General features: G+C 36.5%; 1 protein-coding gene across 2 annotated transcripts in view; it reads left to right on the plus strand.

Moving 5' to 3' along the window:
* The window catches only part of LOC145685884 (bifunctional protein GlmU-like), a 54,609-nt gene that overhangs the window by 28,776 nt on the left and 6,298 nt on the right, over nucleotides 1–19,535 (plus strand). For both annotated transcript variants that reach the window (XM_081758616.1, XM_081758615.1), the window contains exon 2: nucleotides 15,473–15,658. In XM_081758616.1, coding sequence (XP_081614742.1) covers nucleotides 15,473–15,658 — 186 coding nt within the window. The remainder of the gene's footprint in view (nucleotides 1–15,472; nucleotides 15,659–19,535) is intronic.

Raw genomic sequence — 19,535 nt, forward strand, 5'->3', positions numbered from 1 at the left:
TGTTTGCATGTAGACCTACAGCCACATCATGTATACGTTCACCACTTGTTACTGCTGCCAAGGGACGTGCCTTATCTCGTCGCTTTAGTTATACACCTTTGAAATTGCTTCCAATATTACTTCGTAGTGCTATCATCTCAATCTCGACAGCCGCAACACAGGAGATTGTATCATCACCTGTGATGCCGGTAGCGATCGACATAAAGGCAACCAAGAAACTTCTGTCGCTTTTTGCAGAGGTCTGTGTTCCATTGATCCTCACACCATGAGTTGAATGCGAATGGAGATAAGGCGAAGGCCAGTTGTTGGTGTGAAACCATTCGGCAGTACCTCTATCAACTTGGGAACCACTACAAGTTGAGTCGATGGGTCTCACATGATTTGACTCCGGGCCAGAAGGCAACACGAGTTGACACCCGTGTTTCTTTGCTGATTCGCCCTTTCTGCTACTGTCTCGCTGAGTAAGGAGCTATTTCTGGATAGGATATTGATATGTGGTGAAAAGTGGGTCCTTTACGAAGCTCCACGGCGCCGTCATCATTGGTTAAGCGGTTCCAAAACAGCCGAAACTAACACTGTACCAGATGAAGGTCCTCCTGTGTGTTTGGTCGATTGCTCGCGGTATCATGCAGCGGGAAATGCTACCAGCTGGTCAGAGTATCAATGCAACTGTGTACTGCCAGCAGTTAGCCGTGTTCATGGAAGAATCAAAACTCTGGAGTTAGTACTTCTGAATCGCAAAGGAGTCCTCTGTTACAGGACAACACTACTGCTGTGTCGTGACAAAACGCTGTAACTTTGGCGGAGAAGTTTTGCGAAAATGAGCCGTAAAGTTTTCATCAGAAAATGTGATCTGTATCGTGTAGAACCAGTGTATCTTGACTTTGGAAACACATTGTTACATGTAATGTTACGTAAATGCATGTTGTGTGATTAAATTTGGTGAAAATTGATTGATTGACCATTATTGCCTAGTTACACTGGTTCTACACGATACAGGTCACATTTTCGGATGAAAACTTTACGGCTCATTTTCGCAAAACTTCTCCGCCAAAGTTACAGCGTTTTGTCACGACACGGCAGACTAAGCCCCAGGTAAATAGGATGACGAGGGACATCATTCTACGCGTTGTATGGGAAACACTATTGCATCCACCATACTCCCCGGACATTACATCGTCCGATTATCACCTGTTCCATTCCTTGGACAATCACCTTAGAGGACGCCAGTTCAAATCCCTAGTAGAGGTGTAAATGCACTTGATACCTTCTTCGCTTGACGGCCCGCCAAGTTCTACCGCGATGAAATTTATGACATTACAAAACGTTTACAGAAGGTCGTCTATGCTGATGGGGACTATTTTTGATATTCCAGATACGTCTTATGTGACATATCAACATTCAAAGATGGTGGGTGAAAAAGCGACAGACTTCCTTGGTTACCTGTTTAAGTTTATTGTGTTCACGAAAAGGATTGTAGCATCAAAGCCAGTCGACCAACCTCTTAACATCGGCATCGTCACGAGTTTTCCTTGAACGTTTAAGTTCTACGTGTTGCTCACACGATTTGTATTTGACATCACAAAAGTTTTCGAGGCTGTTGCTAATTCCAGTTGTGGCTGGCATACTCAAAATCCATTTAATCACAACACGCTCTGACACTCTGGGATCGTGAGATAGAGTTCCAATACTCTTAACTACAGCATGAGGCATTGTTCTATAGTCAAGTCGGTCCACAAACCACTCAAGAATTCATTAATTCTTCTGATGGTAAAATACCCACTATTACAGTATTTCGTATACTCATCTGTGGACTTTTTGCTTTGGAGGGCACACATTTCCTGAAGGTACTAGTGGCATGTCTTCGCATAATTTAAATGTCCTGCAGCGTGAGAAGCATGCTATTAATGCACTGAAGATGTAATGCCTAGTTTCCACTTCCCTCAGTATGTATAATTGCTCCAAGACTTGAACATGACGAAAATGTTGAATCCATTAGAAGGCCGTTTGTTTGTCCTTCTGTACTGAATCTACTGTAGAAACTGGATGGATCTCTCGTACATCGTCATCAGGTTAGCTTTATGCCGACTCTGAGTAGTTCGTCTTGAAGTTTGGTGATCGTTGAGTCCGATTCCGGGTCCAACAGCGTGAATTGGTTTTGCTTTTGAAAGATGTGAATGGTTAATGATAATTGAGTCAGCAGATGAGCCCACACTGCTCGTCAATACATGGATAGTAAAAAGATAAAAGTTGAAATATGAATATATTGGTGAGACAGCTGCATTTATCTTTTTAGACAGACGAAATAACTACCCATTTTCAAATTTTTGTATCAACATTTACAAAATCAATAAACAATTATATGTTATGAAATTGTTCCTTTTCATACATTGCTGATGGTTCACAGCTGTGTAGTGTGAAACTGGCGGCGGCCATTTTCCAAGATGGTCGCCGAAACTCCACTCGGATTTCCAAGGATTTCAGTATGTTGATTGGATCACTATTCCACACACCTGTACCGACGTTTATATATCTGACGATTTACTGGCGTTTTGTGTGCCGAATAATGAAAACGTAGTTTTACGGTATCGGTGGCGGCCACTTTCCAAGATAGTGGCCGAAACTCCATTCGAATTTCCCGGGACTTCTAGTATGTTGATTGGACCACTATTCCACACATTTCTGCCAATTTTTATCTCTTTATGATTTTTTTCCCACCATTTGTCTAATTTGCCTATACTATTAGGAGTCGTTCAAAAATTTTGTGGCCCCTGATCCAATTGACTCAAAAGATTCAATTAAAAATTTTCATGTAGATACGCCTTATATCTGGAGAACTACATACAGTGTAGCCGAGCCCAAGCTATGAGTTAACTCAGTATGATGTAGTTATTCCGTAGAAAATACAAAAACTCGATTTAGCGACCGTTCAAAAATTTTGTGGCCCTTGATCCAATTGGATCAAAAGATCCAATATGTTTCAACAAAAATTTTCTTGTAGACCTTATATTTGGGGTGGCGTATATAATGTACCAAACTATTATTTAACTCAGTATAATGTGCTTATTCCGTAGAAAATAAGAAAACAAGATTTAGGGGCCGTTCAAAAATTTGTGGTCCCTGATCCAAAAACTAATGGCCAAGATCGCAATCTTTTGATCTATTTTTGGTTTTTCTAATTATCTGTTTTTTCTTTTCTGTTGAAAAGTGTTTTTACTGTGTTTAAATGATGTAAAAGCAATTTTCGTTTCAGATTTTGCATTTCAAGATTAAAAAAAAAAAAACAGAGCTGGCGTGTATAATAGAAGTTAGTTACTTAAAAACTCTAGAAAAACCTCAATCATGATTATAACCCGGTATCCATCTCAGGATTTCCTTAATGCGAAATCATCGATATACAAACTGCCCCATATACCGTATATTGGGGTCACACATTGTGGGAAAAATAAAAAGAAACTAGGTGACTTGACAATTTTTATTGTACTTACAAATACTGTTCAAACTGTCTCCAAAACCATGTTCAATACCCAAGGTACATATCTTCAGCACTGATTTCCAAACATCGTAACACAACTGACGATTGACATCCAATCTCTCGAATGATTATTAGCTTAACAATTTCAAGTAATTCAAATTTTGTTGTTACACAGAAAAAAAACTTGTCTTCCACAATACTCCACATGGAGAAGTTACATGGTGTGAGGTCAATTGAACAGGATATCCAATCTGTCGCACCACAATGACCGATCCATTCGCTAAAATGTTGATCCAAGGAATCTCTCCTCACAACAACACTAAAGTGAGGCGGTGCTCCATCATATTGCTACGTGAACTAAATGTTTCCGTAACGTGGGTTATTTTTAAGCTTTGGAATGACAATTTCCTGCAACACCTGAAGGTATGTTCCACTTGCAACAGTTCCTTCAAAACAAAATGATCCTATGATAACACTACTCCAAATAATACCACAACATTGACACTAAAGATGTTTAACTCTTCTGTCACAATTTCGTGTGGATTATTATCATTCCAATAGACACAATTATGTGTGTTTACGCGACCATTCATCCTGAATGAGGCCTCATCTATCCACAAAATTCGTTTCCAGAAGTCTCTGTCAGCTTCGTTCCGAATGAGAAACTACTCACAGACCTTAACACACCAGTCAGGATCACATTCGTGCAAACTGTGCAGAAAATTTTTCCTTTAAGATTAACTAACTAACTAACTCTATGGCCTATGGAACCTAGAAGTTCACTGCCGTGTTCATAAAAGCTCTCCACTGATTTCTACCCTTGGCTATCTGGATCCAGTTTCTACATTGTATTCCTATTTCAGCGAGATTCATCTTAACATTGTCTTCCCATCTGCGCCTAAATCTTCCCAATTGTCATTTTCCGGTTGGTCTTCCAGTTAAAACTTTGAAAGCGTTCCTACTTTCTTCCGTTCTGGCTACATAACCTGCCCACCTGAGCCTCCTAGACTTGATGATCCTGACAATATTTGGTAAATCGTATAAATTATGTAGTTCCTCGTTATGAAGTTTTCGCATTCCCCATTCCCGTTCCTCTTGAGTCCGAATATTCGTCTCAGGATCTTGTTCTCAAACACTTTCAGTCTATGTTCTTCACTCAAAATAAGCGAACATGTTTCGCAACCATACAGAACAACAGGCATGATTATCGTTTTATATATTTTAACCTTCAAATTCCTCGACAGAATTCGTGACAAGAGATTTTGAACCGAATAGTAACACAAATTCCCTGCTTTGAGTCGACATTTAATTTCTCCGTGAATATGATTTTCCTCTGTTAATATTGATCCTAGATATTTGAAACTATCCACTTTATCAAAAGTATTATTTAATATTTTAACGCATCCATAATTTGCTGTATTCCGGTCCCGACACACTTCCATGTATTTAGTTTTCTCTGCATTTACTTCTAAACCCATGTCCCTACAAGTGTTTAATAAGATCTCTGCATTTCTTTCTATTGTTCTCCTATCATCCTCTATTAAATTTACATCATCAGCATATGCCATAATCTGGTGAATACCGTTCAACTCTAGGCCCTGGTTGCTATCTTTTATTTTTCTTATAGCGTATTCCAGAACAAAGTTGAATAATAATGTCGATACGATAACGCATCTCCTTGTTTCAGACAATTTTCGACGTGAAAGCTCGTGGACAAAAATTTTCCTACCCGGAAAATTTCGTTTAAGATTTCATATTCAAATAATTTAACAGTTCACTTAAAGAGATACATGTCATTCCAAGGTCACGTACGCAATTTCTGTTCGATTTCTTCGGGGTAGACAACTCTGAGCAACAAGTTTAGTCCATAACGACTACAGCTTTATAGATATTCCACATTGACTTGATCCCCAGTCTTCCGTTGCAAGCGCTGCTATCGGCTGAAATAATTCCACTTGCTTTCTCTCGCTTAGCAACAGCTGAATCCTTATTGGCTCAACGCGTGGGTGTGTGAGGGTGTGAGCGGTAGTTCGCATTTTTGCCACGCTCAAGACATTTTGGCAGCACAATAGTTTATTAGGGGGTAAAGGAGGAGCAGAGACATTTTTGGGGAGTTGCTATTTTTCCGTACCAAAAATGATAGTTTTATGTTTGACTTACATTACAGTGCAACGTGCATTGCATATTATATAATTATAAATTAATCTTATTTCAAGTGAAATTTGGAACTAACAAATAACATAACGTCTGCACATGAAATATTTTTCGATGCAACTTTTGACAGCTTAAACATAAATTGAATGACTTTTGCGTATGCTGAAAGCAACACATTCATCTATATAATACATAGATGAATATAATACATCATAGTATAATACATTCATCTATTTTGAAGTTCCGAAGTTATAACAAAAAATGTTAATGAGAGGACATTTGATGATTGTACAGTACAAGACAGCTAGATTTCTACAGCACCTTACATGCATGTATGGAAATCAGTGTTTCTTTCAGAAACAATGTTCCGGGGGGCACTACTGGTACTATTCTGTTTATTATTATATTATAGACGTATTATTTTGGTCTCCTCCGGGCACTCTTAGAGCTCCAGGGGGGACAGTGTCCCCCAAAATCATGTCTGGAAGAAACACTGGTGGAAATAATGAGAACACAAGCGTGCCTTTCTTAACGAAGCATAGTTAACATGAGCTGCAGAGAACATATCGGTCACTTTCAACAGCTCAAGAAGTTTGCATTCTTCTTTTTCTATAGCCAGAAACGCCAAATGTGTTAACCTGGTATCCAGTATACTATGACGAGCAAGGTTCTTAATTCGCTTCAATACGCTTATTTCACATGGAGCACTGGAGACTGGGATTGTCACAGAAGTGATTGTCAGTTTGTGTACTTCATGGAATGCCACTTTGTTACGAAGTGAAAAAAAAATAATAAATGAATCAGTTTGGTACAATCTTCCTTGCATCGTTTCAAAGTTTTAGATAGTATTTGCATTTCAGCCTTCAACAATGTAAGCTTATATGAATATACTTTAGCGAATGGAAGAGCTATATCATAATTCAGAAAAGCGTTGCAAAAAAGCAGTCATGCCAGTAAAAACAGAATTGCTTGTAAATCTCCTGACCAGTTCCTTGATGATTCTATCCATAATTATAAGAAACAAATGAGATCTTAACGGTTACTCATTATCATTGTAGGCAATTGTAGAATATGGTTAAGTTAAATTAAAAACCTTGTGAATTTTTCTGATAATTTTATTTTTCTCTTTTCTCATGTCTCAATATAATTTTCCTTGTATATTCTCAACGTCTCTTCGTATATTTCATGGTGGAAGTTACCTTCGGTGTTGAATTTCAAATTGTCAATTAGAAAGTTTATAAATAACAAGGCTTTTGTCATTTCAGAATCTTTGCTCTGAAAATAGCCTGATACGCCACTAGTTAGAACCAATATCTCGGTAAACAAAGTTAGAAGATAAAATTAAATTATGCTTGGTGAAGGAAACCTCTTGCTTGACTTGCATGAGAAGTTGTCCCATCTGACAAGTGAATGAGAAATATTGTGTTTTTAATTGCTAAACAAGCCTGTAAATGAGTTGTCCATCTTGTTGGACAAATGCGCTTTAACTCTACTCCGGATCCAGTCTTTCTTTTTGTAATAATATGAATAAGAAATGGATACTTGATCCGGACGTGAATACGTAAAGATCTTCTACAAATGAAATGGAGCTTTCAACTTCTCCAACTTTCTTGCATACATCGATTATCACTAGATGAAGCCGTGATTCATGCAATGTACACTCATGTCCAAAATTATTGTCGCATGTCTATAAATATGTTGTAGGAATATAATTTGATAAAACGAAAATAAAACTGTCTTGTCCATTTAGCAACATTTTATTTTACTCATTCTAATTTTCGTATTTATAATTCTTTTCCTATGAAATTTACCACAAATATACATTTTCCAATTATACACATAGTATCAGTATTAAAAGTACCCTGCAAAATCATTATCAAATTATATTCTTACAAGAAGACAGTTATACATTTGCGACAATCATTTTGGACATGAGTGCACATACAGAGTTTGGGGGCTTCCTTATGGAATCGACTTTGAACACTAGTAACAGAACTACTCATGATTAACAGAACCACCTGTCATAAGTTTGTGCCACACAATTAGTGATGTCAATAGAATTTCTTAAAAGAAGTTGTTTTATATGTTTGAAGAGGAATTCAGCGTTCAGTGTCTCAAGTGCAGTAAATCCCAAAAGAATCTTCCATTTATCTCTCCATGAAACACGTAACGAAAGACAATTGATAGCTGTTATTTCTTTCGTTATGTCCTAAGTTTTGTCGATCATCATTGTAAATACTTTAGCGTCTTCTACTCCTTGACTTATTTTTCTTGTGATGAGTGTAGACATCACGATATAATTTCATTTTGGATAGAATTATGCATTTACTTTGCATTCTAAGGACCTGTTTCAATACGTTACCGGACGATTTCGTCATAGTTTGCAATGAACTTAGAACCTGTAGAAAATTTCCTCTGTTAACATTTCTTCTTCCTCCGCGTTATCACCACGAAAAGCAAGTCCTTGCACAGACAAATATCCGCAATTACATACAGTATAAGTGCCTATTTTCTTTAATAATCTGTTCATGTTAATTTAGTCTTGAAATAACGGACAGTTCACCACTAGAATAATTCGACCACGAGACATAATACGTTTTGATGGTCCACTTCTCGTGTTGCCTGAATTCATCTGCAGCTCAAATTTTCTTCAAATTCTTAAATCAAATGGTCTTGAATGTTGATTTTCCGTCTGCTTTAGTAGACAAAAATCGACATCGAAGGCAAAAACACGGACCTTCAATTACATTATATTACAACTATTTGAATTGATCATACCAAGATTAATTGAAATGTCTACAATCTTTTTCAAAACGTGTTGTAGGAAATCTTTTTAACTTTGATTGTGTAGGTCCATCATCCCCATTTTGAGAAGTGTCCTCAACTCCAGGTACTCTCCTTAAAACTGTTTGCTTCATAGCTAGAGAAGCACAGAACTTTTCGAAGTTCTGTTTTTCAAAACTCCCTTCTTCACACTTACTTAACACAGTTATTTCATTATCACTAAAACTGTCAACAGGCAGTGGCAATTCATCACTAACACTGTCAATAGGTAGTGGTAATTCGTCACTAACACTGTCGATATTGCCTTTCAGCAATAGAGACAACACATTTTTTACTTGATCCCACTCCAGCATATTCACTGCAATAATATGAATTTTTTCTTTTTCAAGCCATCGATAGATTCCAAGAATAAAAAGCTCTGGCACTCACTATGCTCGATCGTAAATGTAAATCCGCTAAAAAATGAAATGAAATCTTTGAGTTTTACGTCCCACGGTTATGCCGGTTAGGCTAAAGGAGACGGTGATGATGAGTAATGAATGAAATGGTGGAATGAAGAAAGTGGGAGAACCCCGAGAAAACCCACGTACACGGTGTTTATCCACCACAAAGTTCACTTGGCGGGGGCTGGGATCGAACCCGGGACCCCAAGCACCAGAGGTGAACGCTCTACCACTGAGCCACCGCGGCCACCACGTAAATCCGATAAAATTAGCAACCTGACAGCCTGGTAGAAGAGAAAGGAAAATAAAATTCTTATACGCGAAATTACGTAGCAAAATTTAGCTAACCGTATGTCCCACCAAATTAGGGGTTTAAAAGAACCAGAACTCCACTAAAAAGGTTTAGAAATCACTAGAAATCACACCAGGTATTTAAAAAGCACATTTTCTACGTAATTATAATTACTGTTTACATAAGTGTAAGTGATGTAGTCTGAGTTATTATCTAAAAATCGACAAAGAAGATCAAGTGATAGTGAATTCCACGTTGTTTCAGACAAGGACGTTGAAGTACAAAGGATGTTTCTCTAAGATACATATGCTATGGATATACTAGTTTTCTGTACAAGGATTTAGGAGCGTCATTTCAGATTTTGCTTGGGGGGGGGGGGCAAGACCCTTTGATATAAGTAAAATTTCGCGTATTTCACTGATTTACTACTATTTTATTGATAAAATCTATAGAAATCTCAAACTCAGGGGAGCAATTGCCCCTCCCTGCCTCCCTAAATGACGCCCCTGCAAGGATTGTTCTGAGAAGGCGTAAATATGTTATACATGTCTCATTGGAGAACGTTACATTCATACTGAGCTCCTTCGTGCCTAAGCGGTTAGCGTACGCGCCTTTTGCGCGGGAGACCCGGGTTCGATTTCCGGCAGGAGCTCATGTGGTTCGGATTCCACGTTAATCAGTAGATCCACGTCTCATATAGCCTCGCTTCTGAACGGGACGTTAAACTCAAAATCAAAAGTTACATTCATACTGATTTTTTTTCATCTGATGATATCGAAAAGTGTTTTGCACTCACATCATTCATTCGTTATTTTTGCCACCACTAGCGCAAAAGCTGGATCAAGTCGAAAACGAATGAGAGAGTATTAGAAATGAAGGGGGAAAAAGAACAATTTTAGATATTACTAGCATCAATTACCCGCTTCGCTGGGTTAAATTAAGAAAAAATAGTAATATGTTTCGTTAGTCAGTCAGTTTTTACTATTACTAAAGCTCTTCTTGATATTGGTCATTTTCGATGATTTTTATATATCCCTTCTCCTCCCCATATTGCGGGCCACGGCATCGGAAGTGTCATTGTTCATCTCAGCAACCACGAAAAGTATGAATTTGACATTGATATTGGTAATTTTGATTATAGATAGATAGATAGATAGATAGATAGATAGATAGATAGATAGATAGATAGATAGATAGATAGATAGATAGATAGATATAGATATATATACCCTCCCACAATTTTTGCGGGGCACAATTTGGATTTAAATAGCATCGGAAGTGTCATTGTTCATCTCAGCGGCCTCAAAAACTATAGATTGGACACTAATATCGGTAATTTTCGATCATCTGTCTTTCCCCTTCTTTAAGTTACATCGTCAAAGTGATATGACAAAAAGCATCTCATGTTCGAACTTCATCCATATTGAAAATTTGATTAAGATCGGTCCTGTGGTTAAAGCGTGATGAAGTAACAAAGACGGTCACTTTTATTTTTATTCTTTTTATATATTTCTCCCCCTCCCCTTCCCCTAGGTTGTAACGTGAAAGTGAAATGATGAAAACATCCCAGGCCCGAACCTTATCTACAGGTATGTTGAAAGTTTGATCAAAATAGGTCTGGTGGCTGAAGAGTTATTAAGTTTCATTTATTTTTATAGATTTATCCCTTCCCCTCCCCACCCCTAAATTCTATAGTTAAAGTGATATGATAAAACCACCCCAGGTCCGAACCTCATGTATGTTGAATTTTTTTAAAGATCGGTCGGGTGGATTAAGCGTGATGAAGTCACAAAGACAGTCACTCTTATTTCTATTTTTTACATATATCTCCTCCCTCCCTCTCCCCTTCGTTGCATTGTAAAAGTGAAATGAAGAAAACATCCCAGGCCCGAACCTTATCTATATTGAAAGTTTGATCGAGATCGGTCGGGTGGTTCAAGAGTTATTAAGTTTTATTTATTTTCATACATTTCAACACCAACCCTCTCCTAAGATCTACTGTGAAAATGAAATGATAAAAAACTTCTCATGTTTGAACTTCATATATGTTTAAAAATTTATTGATATCGATTGGGTGGTTCAAAAGTAATTAATTCACAAACATAGTCACTTTTATTTTTATATTTATTGATTTTTGTATATCTCCCCCTCCAACCCCTTCCCTAAGTTTTTTCCGTCAAAGTGAAATGATAAAAATCATCCCAGTCCCGAACCTCATCTACATTGAAAATTTGATTAAGAAGGTGGTTCAAGAGTTATTAAGATTTATTTATTTTTCTATGAACCCCTCCTCCCCCATCCCCTAAGTTGTACCGTCAAAGTAAATAGCTAAAAACACTCCCAGGCGAGAACTGCATCTACGTTGAAAATTTGATCGATATTGGTCGGGCGCTTCAAGAGATTAAGAGTCACAAACATTGTCACTTTCAATAGATTAAGAAGAGGAATAGAAACTGATTGGGACATTGGCTAAGAAGGAACTGTATCATGAGGGACGTTTTAGAGAGTATGATGCGAGGAAAGAGAGGGAGGGGCGAAGGTACCTACAATTAATGGACGATATCAAAACAGAGAAATCGTATGTGAAGATGAAAAAGTTTGCGGAAAACCGTGAAGCATGGAAACTTCTCAGTTGCAGCAGAATACATATGATGATAATGATGATGATACTGTTGACAGCCATCTTGATCACAAGCAAGAATAATTTTTTAGAGATCATTGTTATCATCGTACTTTCTATAAACATCATTTTACAGTTTGTTCGCGTGATGCAAGCAATTAAAACCAAGTATACATTTCATTTTTTATAAAATCCAAATTTCTTGGTATACAATCACATATTACAGCAGATGCCGGAAGTTGAATGGAGTGACAAATACATTTTACAAAAATTAAATGTTGAATATCTCCTTTTAAAATTTCATACATGCAATTCTTGATTCCATTTGGATTTCGGATAGGTCCGCTGAAAAGACCCGAAGCGCAAGACTTCATACATCAGGCAGTCAATTCACTACTAAAAATTCACTAGATTTCCACCGAAATTTATCCACAACACACTAGATTATCCCACTAGCCATCCAACTGAAAATTTCCCCATTGTAAGCATTGAAAACAGCAATCAAATTAGCTCAACACTTATGGTAACACACAGGGCCGTAACTTGTGGGGGCCAGGGGCAACTGTTCCCAGGGAAACTCCTCGCTGTTCGAAGGGGGCCCCATTTTAAGACAAAATTTTCTTACTTCATATACGATACGAACATAAAATTATAAATGAAGCATCAAACAGGTTCACTACATTACATAAACAAAACAGCATACAAAAAGTAAATAAAACAAAAATGAGTCGTGGGCTCACTTCAGTAAAAAAAAAATGTCTACTATTAGGAGCCTTAGAAATAATAGGGTCAAGATGCCGAATATCGGATGGTTTCCCAATATCGGATACCGAGAAATATTCCGTGTGAGGTGCTGCAGCCTAACGGCCGTTATCGTAACTGCACACCAATAGGTGGGCCATTAAACACCTGAGTTATAGTATCTCTCGCAACATGTTTATTTGTGTGGTAAAGTGTTTTGTGATTTTGACCTTATAAAATATTTCCAATACTGCAGTTGATTGTGTTATGTCGTCCATAAAGGTAACCTAATCACATTCATTCTATACTTATAATATAGGTTAAGAAGAGTAGTCTTAAATTACGATGTTTTGGTAGTTCGTTTCTGTTTACATGATGCATATAGTAGAAAGTTGCCACACGACCTACGTTGCCAAATATCGGATAGTACAGAGGTTCCAAATATCGGATATTAGATATTATGGAACGTTATTACTGATGTCACTCTGCGGTTATTACAGATGACAAAAATCGCTGGAAGGAAGAAATGGGGTTCTGAGGCTATGCTCCAGGCTGTTGTTGCCGTCAAGGGAAAGAAAATGGGGTTCCTAAAGGCTCCCAAAATCTTAAATGTTTTGTTTATAGTTGTATAAATTTGACAAAGGTGGTGAACTATGTATACGATGTATGCAATGTCTTAAATGGGAACACGAGCCATGTGTAGGAACTGATATAAAAACGTGGAAATCCTTTGTTTATGATTATTGCCAATAATTTAACTTCTTGGTAGATCCTACTGCAGATGAGTAGAACAACGTTTATTTACAAATAAATCTACATTATTAGAAAGTAGCCTCTTTTGTTGAACAATGTTTAAGTACCAGAAAATCTGCATCTTTAGAAAGTTGTCTCTTTGATAGAACAATGTTTAGTTCAAAGTAAATCTATGTGTTGGAAATGTCTATGATTTTGTAGAACAGTATTTAGTTGAGATAAATTTACATATGCACATATTTAGAAAGTAGTCTATTTCATAGAACACGTTAAATATACGTGTTTTACAACTTTACGCCATTACACATTATATATATTTACACCATGTAGTATAATTAAAATAATTCACAGTCTTCTCCAATTGTTGTTTTCCTTAAATCTTTCTCATTTAATTTCCGTCCGATATTAAGACCCCTTACCATCCGATATTGGGCAACCTTTTTTAGAACTAAGAAGAATGCCACTTTGTACCATGTATATATATATTTCCTTATTGCTTCGAAACTTTAAAATTATAATCTACAAACATAGCAGAACATTTAGAAGAGGCTATATCAATAAAATATCTGTTGGTAAAGTTTTAATTCATTTTTTTCAAACAGTATCCGATATTCGGCACCTTTCCTATATTTATTCGTATGACTTTGAGATTTGTCAATAGTGTCCCATTAATTAATTTGTCATGTAGGGAACGGGCCTAGGAGCGTAATTAACGGCCCCGCAGACCTTGCTGTGCAGGAAGGTCCGCAGTCTCCGGGGGCCTATAAAGAGTAAGAGTAAGATGGAAAGAGGGGGCCCAAGAATTAGGAAAACAACTTTTCTAGGGGACCAAATACGCGTATTAATACTTGCCCCCCCAGGAAAATCTAAGTTACGGCGCTGGTAACACATTTCAATTGATTTCACTTACTAAGATCCAAAGCCGTGGCCCGAACATGCCCAGACAACACGTACGTGTACGGCACATGTGCATTATCCATGCATAAGCCGTACATGTGCACATGTGCATTTGTGTGGATGAAGCACATTTAAATAGGCTACTGCACATGTGCACCAATAAACTTTTTTTTTTCGTTGCATGTTGAATATGCTTTTACATTACCTCTGCACTACGAGGAAATCACCTGTGTCCTACATGTAAGTGATCTGGGTACTGCGTGAAAATCACCTAGGCCTATGTGCTACGTGTAAATCATCTCTGTCCTACATGTAAATCACTTGGGTACTGCGTGTAAATCATCTGTGCACTACATGTAAATCGAATACGTGCTACGTGTAAATCAACTGTGCGGTAGGCGTAAATCGAATACGTGCTACGTGTAAATCAACTGTGCGGTAGGCGTAAATCACTTGTGCAGGACGTGTGCATTGCACATGTACTGCACACGTGAAGATGTTGAAAATGAAATGAAATTTTTGAGTTTTACGTCCCACGGTTATGCCGGTTAGGCTAAAGGAGACGGTGATGATGAGAGATGAATGAAATAGTGGAATGAAGAAAGTGGGAGGAAACGGGAGAACCCCGAGAAAACCCACGCACACGGTGTTTGTCCACCACGAAGTTCACTTGGCGGGAGCAGGGTTTGAACCCGGGACCCCAAGCACCAGAGGTGAACGCTCTACCACTGAGCCACAGCGGCCCGTGAAGATGTTGAATAGGACCTGTGACGCTTATGTGCATCTCATGTACAGGCGTGCATTTATATAGATGATGCACATGTTGCATCCGTGCAATTATACATGCACTATACGGGTAGTGTACGTGCATTGTGTTGTCTGGGTGGTTCTATAAAACTACATAAGATTCTGATTATGTGACTAGCTGTTCAAAAGGACCAAAATTAGTGGTCTTACAAAGCAAAATGCACTATAATTATTTTTATAGTGGGAGTGTCCAACATAGTTTACATAGTGTGGCTTAACTGAAAGCAAGAAATTAAAACAGCCCAGTTATAACAATCTATGATATAATATCTTGAACGTTGTACTAAACTACCATCAATAAGAATTCTATATTATAAAACTATTTTATTAATAAATACAAAACGTAATTATAAACAACATATTCCCACCAGCTAGCAAGGTATTTAAAATATTCGCAATATTTAAAGTAAACTTACATTGACAACATATTGGATAAGATGCATGCTTTGATTTATCTAACGAAATTCGCTCTGGAAATAAATAAGCAAATTTTTTTTTCTTTTTAGATGGAAGCATTGTCTAGTTCGTTGAAAGTGTTTCCTTTCCGCCTCCACCCAGGTGAAGAAATCAAGTCTGCATTAATTAATTTTGTGAAAAGTAATGGTTTAAAAGCAGCATTTATTCTTACATGCTGTGGCAGTGTGCAGAAAGCCACACTAAGATTTGCTACTGCAACAGATGGAACATTACAGGTATCTCTACCGTAAGGCATTTTTAGAATTAGAGTTAATTCGAGATCGTCGAATCTTTGAAGTAAATAATCTGCATGTGTTTCTCTTTGTCTTATATACTAAACTACACAGCAAAAATGACTCATTAAAACAACTTACTTCGTCTAGGGTGTTATTTCAACACTAAGATCATCGCCTCCCTAGCTTATCAGAAATATCTAGTAAGTGACAATGAGAATTTGTATTAGTTGTTATTTTTTACTATAAGCAAAGCCTTACTGATGTATTTGACATTTATACCAAATATAGGGTTGCCATATTTCAAAAATGAAAAACCGAGACGCTACTAAATTGCGAGAATCTTTGTAATGCTTAATATATATATATATATATATATATATATATATATATATATATATATATATATATATATATATATATATATATATATATATATATATATATATATATATATATATGTATGTATGCATAGATATATAGATAGATAGAGTTTTCAAGTATTATGTAATCACATTTTTAGTCATTTTAGTAGACCTTCTTTTCCCTAGTTAAGCAAACGTAAGCAGATGATCTACATCCTTCCCCTGATAAGCATTTTTTTTTAATTACTCAGGATTTGTTATGTTTCGTGGCTTTCAGAGTATGTTTTAGCTCATTCAGAGTTTGTATACTGTTTCCTTTTACACGTGTTTTTTTTTATTATTAAAATATTTCAGAAGCAAGATGCAGATTAAAACAGACTACTAAAGATAACAAGAAGATTGAGCAGTGGGAGATTGGCCCAATGAAACGAATGCTTCGTTCAATATCAAAGTAGTTAAATCGTGAACTTAATTAAATCCATGTTTTATGTATTCAAGTTTTTTTCTTTTTTTCAACTTTGAATTGTCATGCGAGAGATTGAAGAGAATAATTATATAACTAATCCTGTGAAAAAAGTAAACTGTAATATTCCCTTTCTTCCTTCTTTGCTGAAATCCGGAACATTTAAGGGTCCCGAGCAATATTTTCGGGACGCCGGGAAATAGCTCTCGATTCCGGGACGAATGGCAACCCTAACTAAGTAACGAACAATGTGTTGTATTTCCTGTAATCCTTCACAAAAATAGTTGTGAGCGTGTGAATTTTCTGACATTTACATGAGTATAAGTCCTGCCATCTGTTGTTTCTATGTTCTTAGTGCACATATGAATAACAGATGGCAGAATTTCTACTCATGTAAATGTTGTCAAAAAAGTGCATATGCTTTTAAAACTATTTTCTTGATTACAGGAAATATAATACGTTGTTTCTTACTTGATATGTTAAGTATACCGCGTAAAGCTTTAGACTATATTAAAAAATAACAGCTAATACAAATTTCTCAGTGTCAGATACTAGATGTTTCTGATACGTTAAGAAGATGGCTTTGGTTTAAAAAAAACACTAACAGTGGTAGATAAATTGAGTTGTAACACTTCATTTTTTTTTGTTTTATACAAAAATATATATGTATAAATATACATATTTCCTTAATAATAATAACAAAAACTAAAAGTAATTTCTACTTTTACGAATTACGAAAGGCTATAGCTGCTCAGATCTCTTTTAGTTGGATGACGTGTGGTCAGCATATTGGCTTCCATTGCCAGATTTTCTGATTTAATAAACCGCGGTTTGCTTATCTGTTAATTCAAGAAAAGGAATCGAAACCAGGACCAATCAAATATATCAAGCACAATAATGAATGGAGCACAATATGCAATAGGTCTTTTGCATCATTTTAAAAATTAAGACGGAAAACCTAACATCCGGTGTACAATAGATGATGATAAATATCTGACAGCCAGATAGAAGAGAAAATATTTAACTATTCTGCATTACTGGATATTATGTTCTATTTTGATTTTGTTAATTCCAACAACAACACGAACCATTTAAAGCGTACTTCATTAGTCCTAAATGCAGAAAATTGACGTCCTCCCTCACCACTGGTCTAGTAGCTAGCGTGTGCACCTTTGGTGGATGTGAACTTGAATTCAATATCGGGTAGGAGATCATAAAAATTATAACGCATCGTAATGATTCGGATTCCACCGTAGGGCCGCGGTGGCTTAGTGGTAGAGCGTTCACCTCTGGTACTTGGAGTCTCGGGTTCAAACCCTGCTCCCGCCATGTGAACTTTGTGGTGGACAAACACCGTGTGGGTGGGTTTTCTCGGGGTTCTCCCGTTTCCTCCCACTTTCTTCATTCCACCACTTCATTCATTTCTCATCATCACCGTCTCCTTTAGCCTAACCGGCATAAGCGTGGGACGTAAAACTCAAAAATTTCATTTTTCATTTTCGGATTCCACCGTAAATTTTAGGCCCACGTCTTATAAGTCTACTATAACAAACTGAAAACTGAACAATAATTTTGAAATGTATTTCCTTTCTATCTTGAAAAAAAAAATATTAAGTACTCAGATATCATTATTACTATTATTCTTATTTTCAATTTTAGTATTTCATGTTCAAGCATGTATGTATAGAATAAAATGAAACATGCATTTTGTACACTATCAAATTTGAAATCAATCGATCTTCATAAGCATTACCAAATGAAACAGAACGACCAGATCAGAAAATATGTCAATACGTTTGCTAGCAGTGGCAGTCAGTTGTCAGAAATGGTCGAAACATACCCCCGACAAACAAAATTTCGATGCGCAAATCCACTACAACTTTATTTGGCACACAGATAATGCCCTTTGTTTCTGTGCACAAAAGTGCCATTGACGCCCTGTGTTGTAGTATCTCCTCTACTAATATGAGCATTTAAATTCTACTTCGAACCTGATGAAGGCATAAAATATATGCCGAAATATTTAAATACAGAGTGACCCAAAAGTAGGTATACAGTCGCGTACTGATCGGTCATGACATTTTATATCCACACAGGTATTGACTTAGTTTCTTCTTTATCTATTCTTAGTTTTTTTTTCACTTATCCCTTAAGCTCGGAACAAACCAAAGAAAATAAATCCATTATCTTAATAATTTAAAATGTCATACTTGATCGTTGCTGGTCTGTATACCTACTTTTGGGCCACTATGTATATTGGATAAATTGTAGATAGAAATGTAGATATATCAATAGCGTTTTTTTTTCCTGTAGTATAAACGAGCAATGGACTCCACAAAATTATTAAAAGTATATACTTTTTAAAATATTAACTGCACTCAAAATTTCTTCGACATGTTGCAAAGTTGACATTTTTTTTATTTCAACACCTTGGCTGCTGTCTTCTGTTGGAGAGTGTTGAATATTTACGGTTGATTCTTGTGCTGAATGTCAATATTTGGTTGAACGAATTCTCCTCTCTATGAATGAAATACTATATTTTTTGATTATTATATTTGGCAAATTCTTCTGTGCAATTTCTTTAGAATATTGGGTTTCAGTGAGGCTATACAAGACGTGGACCTGCAGCTTAACGTGGGATACGAGCCTTATGATCTCCCTCCAGGAATCGAACCCAAAAGCGCCTAAAGCAACGAGGGAGCTCTATGCACATTATATGGTATGATTTCTCCTTAAGCTGCAAATTATTTGCAACTAAAATTGCGAAGACATTAACAATTGTGTCTTCTGCTTTCGTATCTGTTGATTAACCATACATCTTATAAACAAATGATTATAAATATGAAATTTACCTCATCTGTTTTTGTAATTGAAAATTTTAAAGTTTAATTCTTGTTGATAAAGCTTTTATAGAGATATCCTAATTAATCTTTATCAATGTTTTCTCAATCAGTATAGAGTTCTAGATTTTTTGTTTGAATATGTAAGAGTTAGAGATTCCTTTCTATTTGAGAAACCGAGTGAAACATGCTTATCCTTATTTCTGTGATTA

This window comes from Thermobia domestica, chromosome 5, assembly GCF_964235325.1.
Source record: "Thermobia domestica chromosome 5, izTheDome1.hap1.1, whole genome shotgun sequence".
NCBI classification, from domain to species: Eukaryota; Metazoa; Arthropoda; class Insecta; order Zygentoma; family Lepismatidae; genus Thermobia; species Thermobia domestica.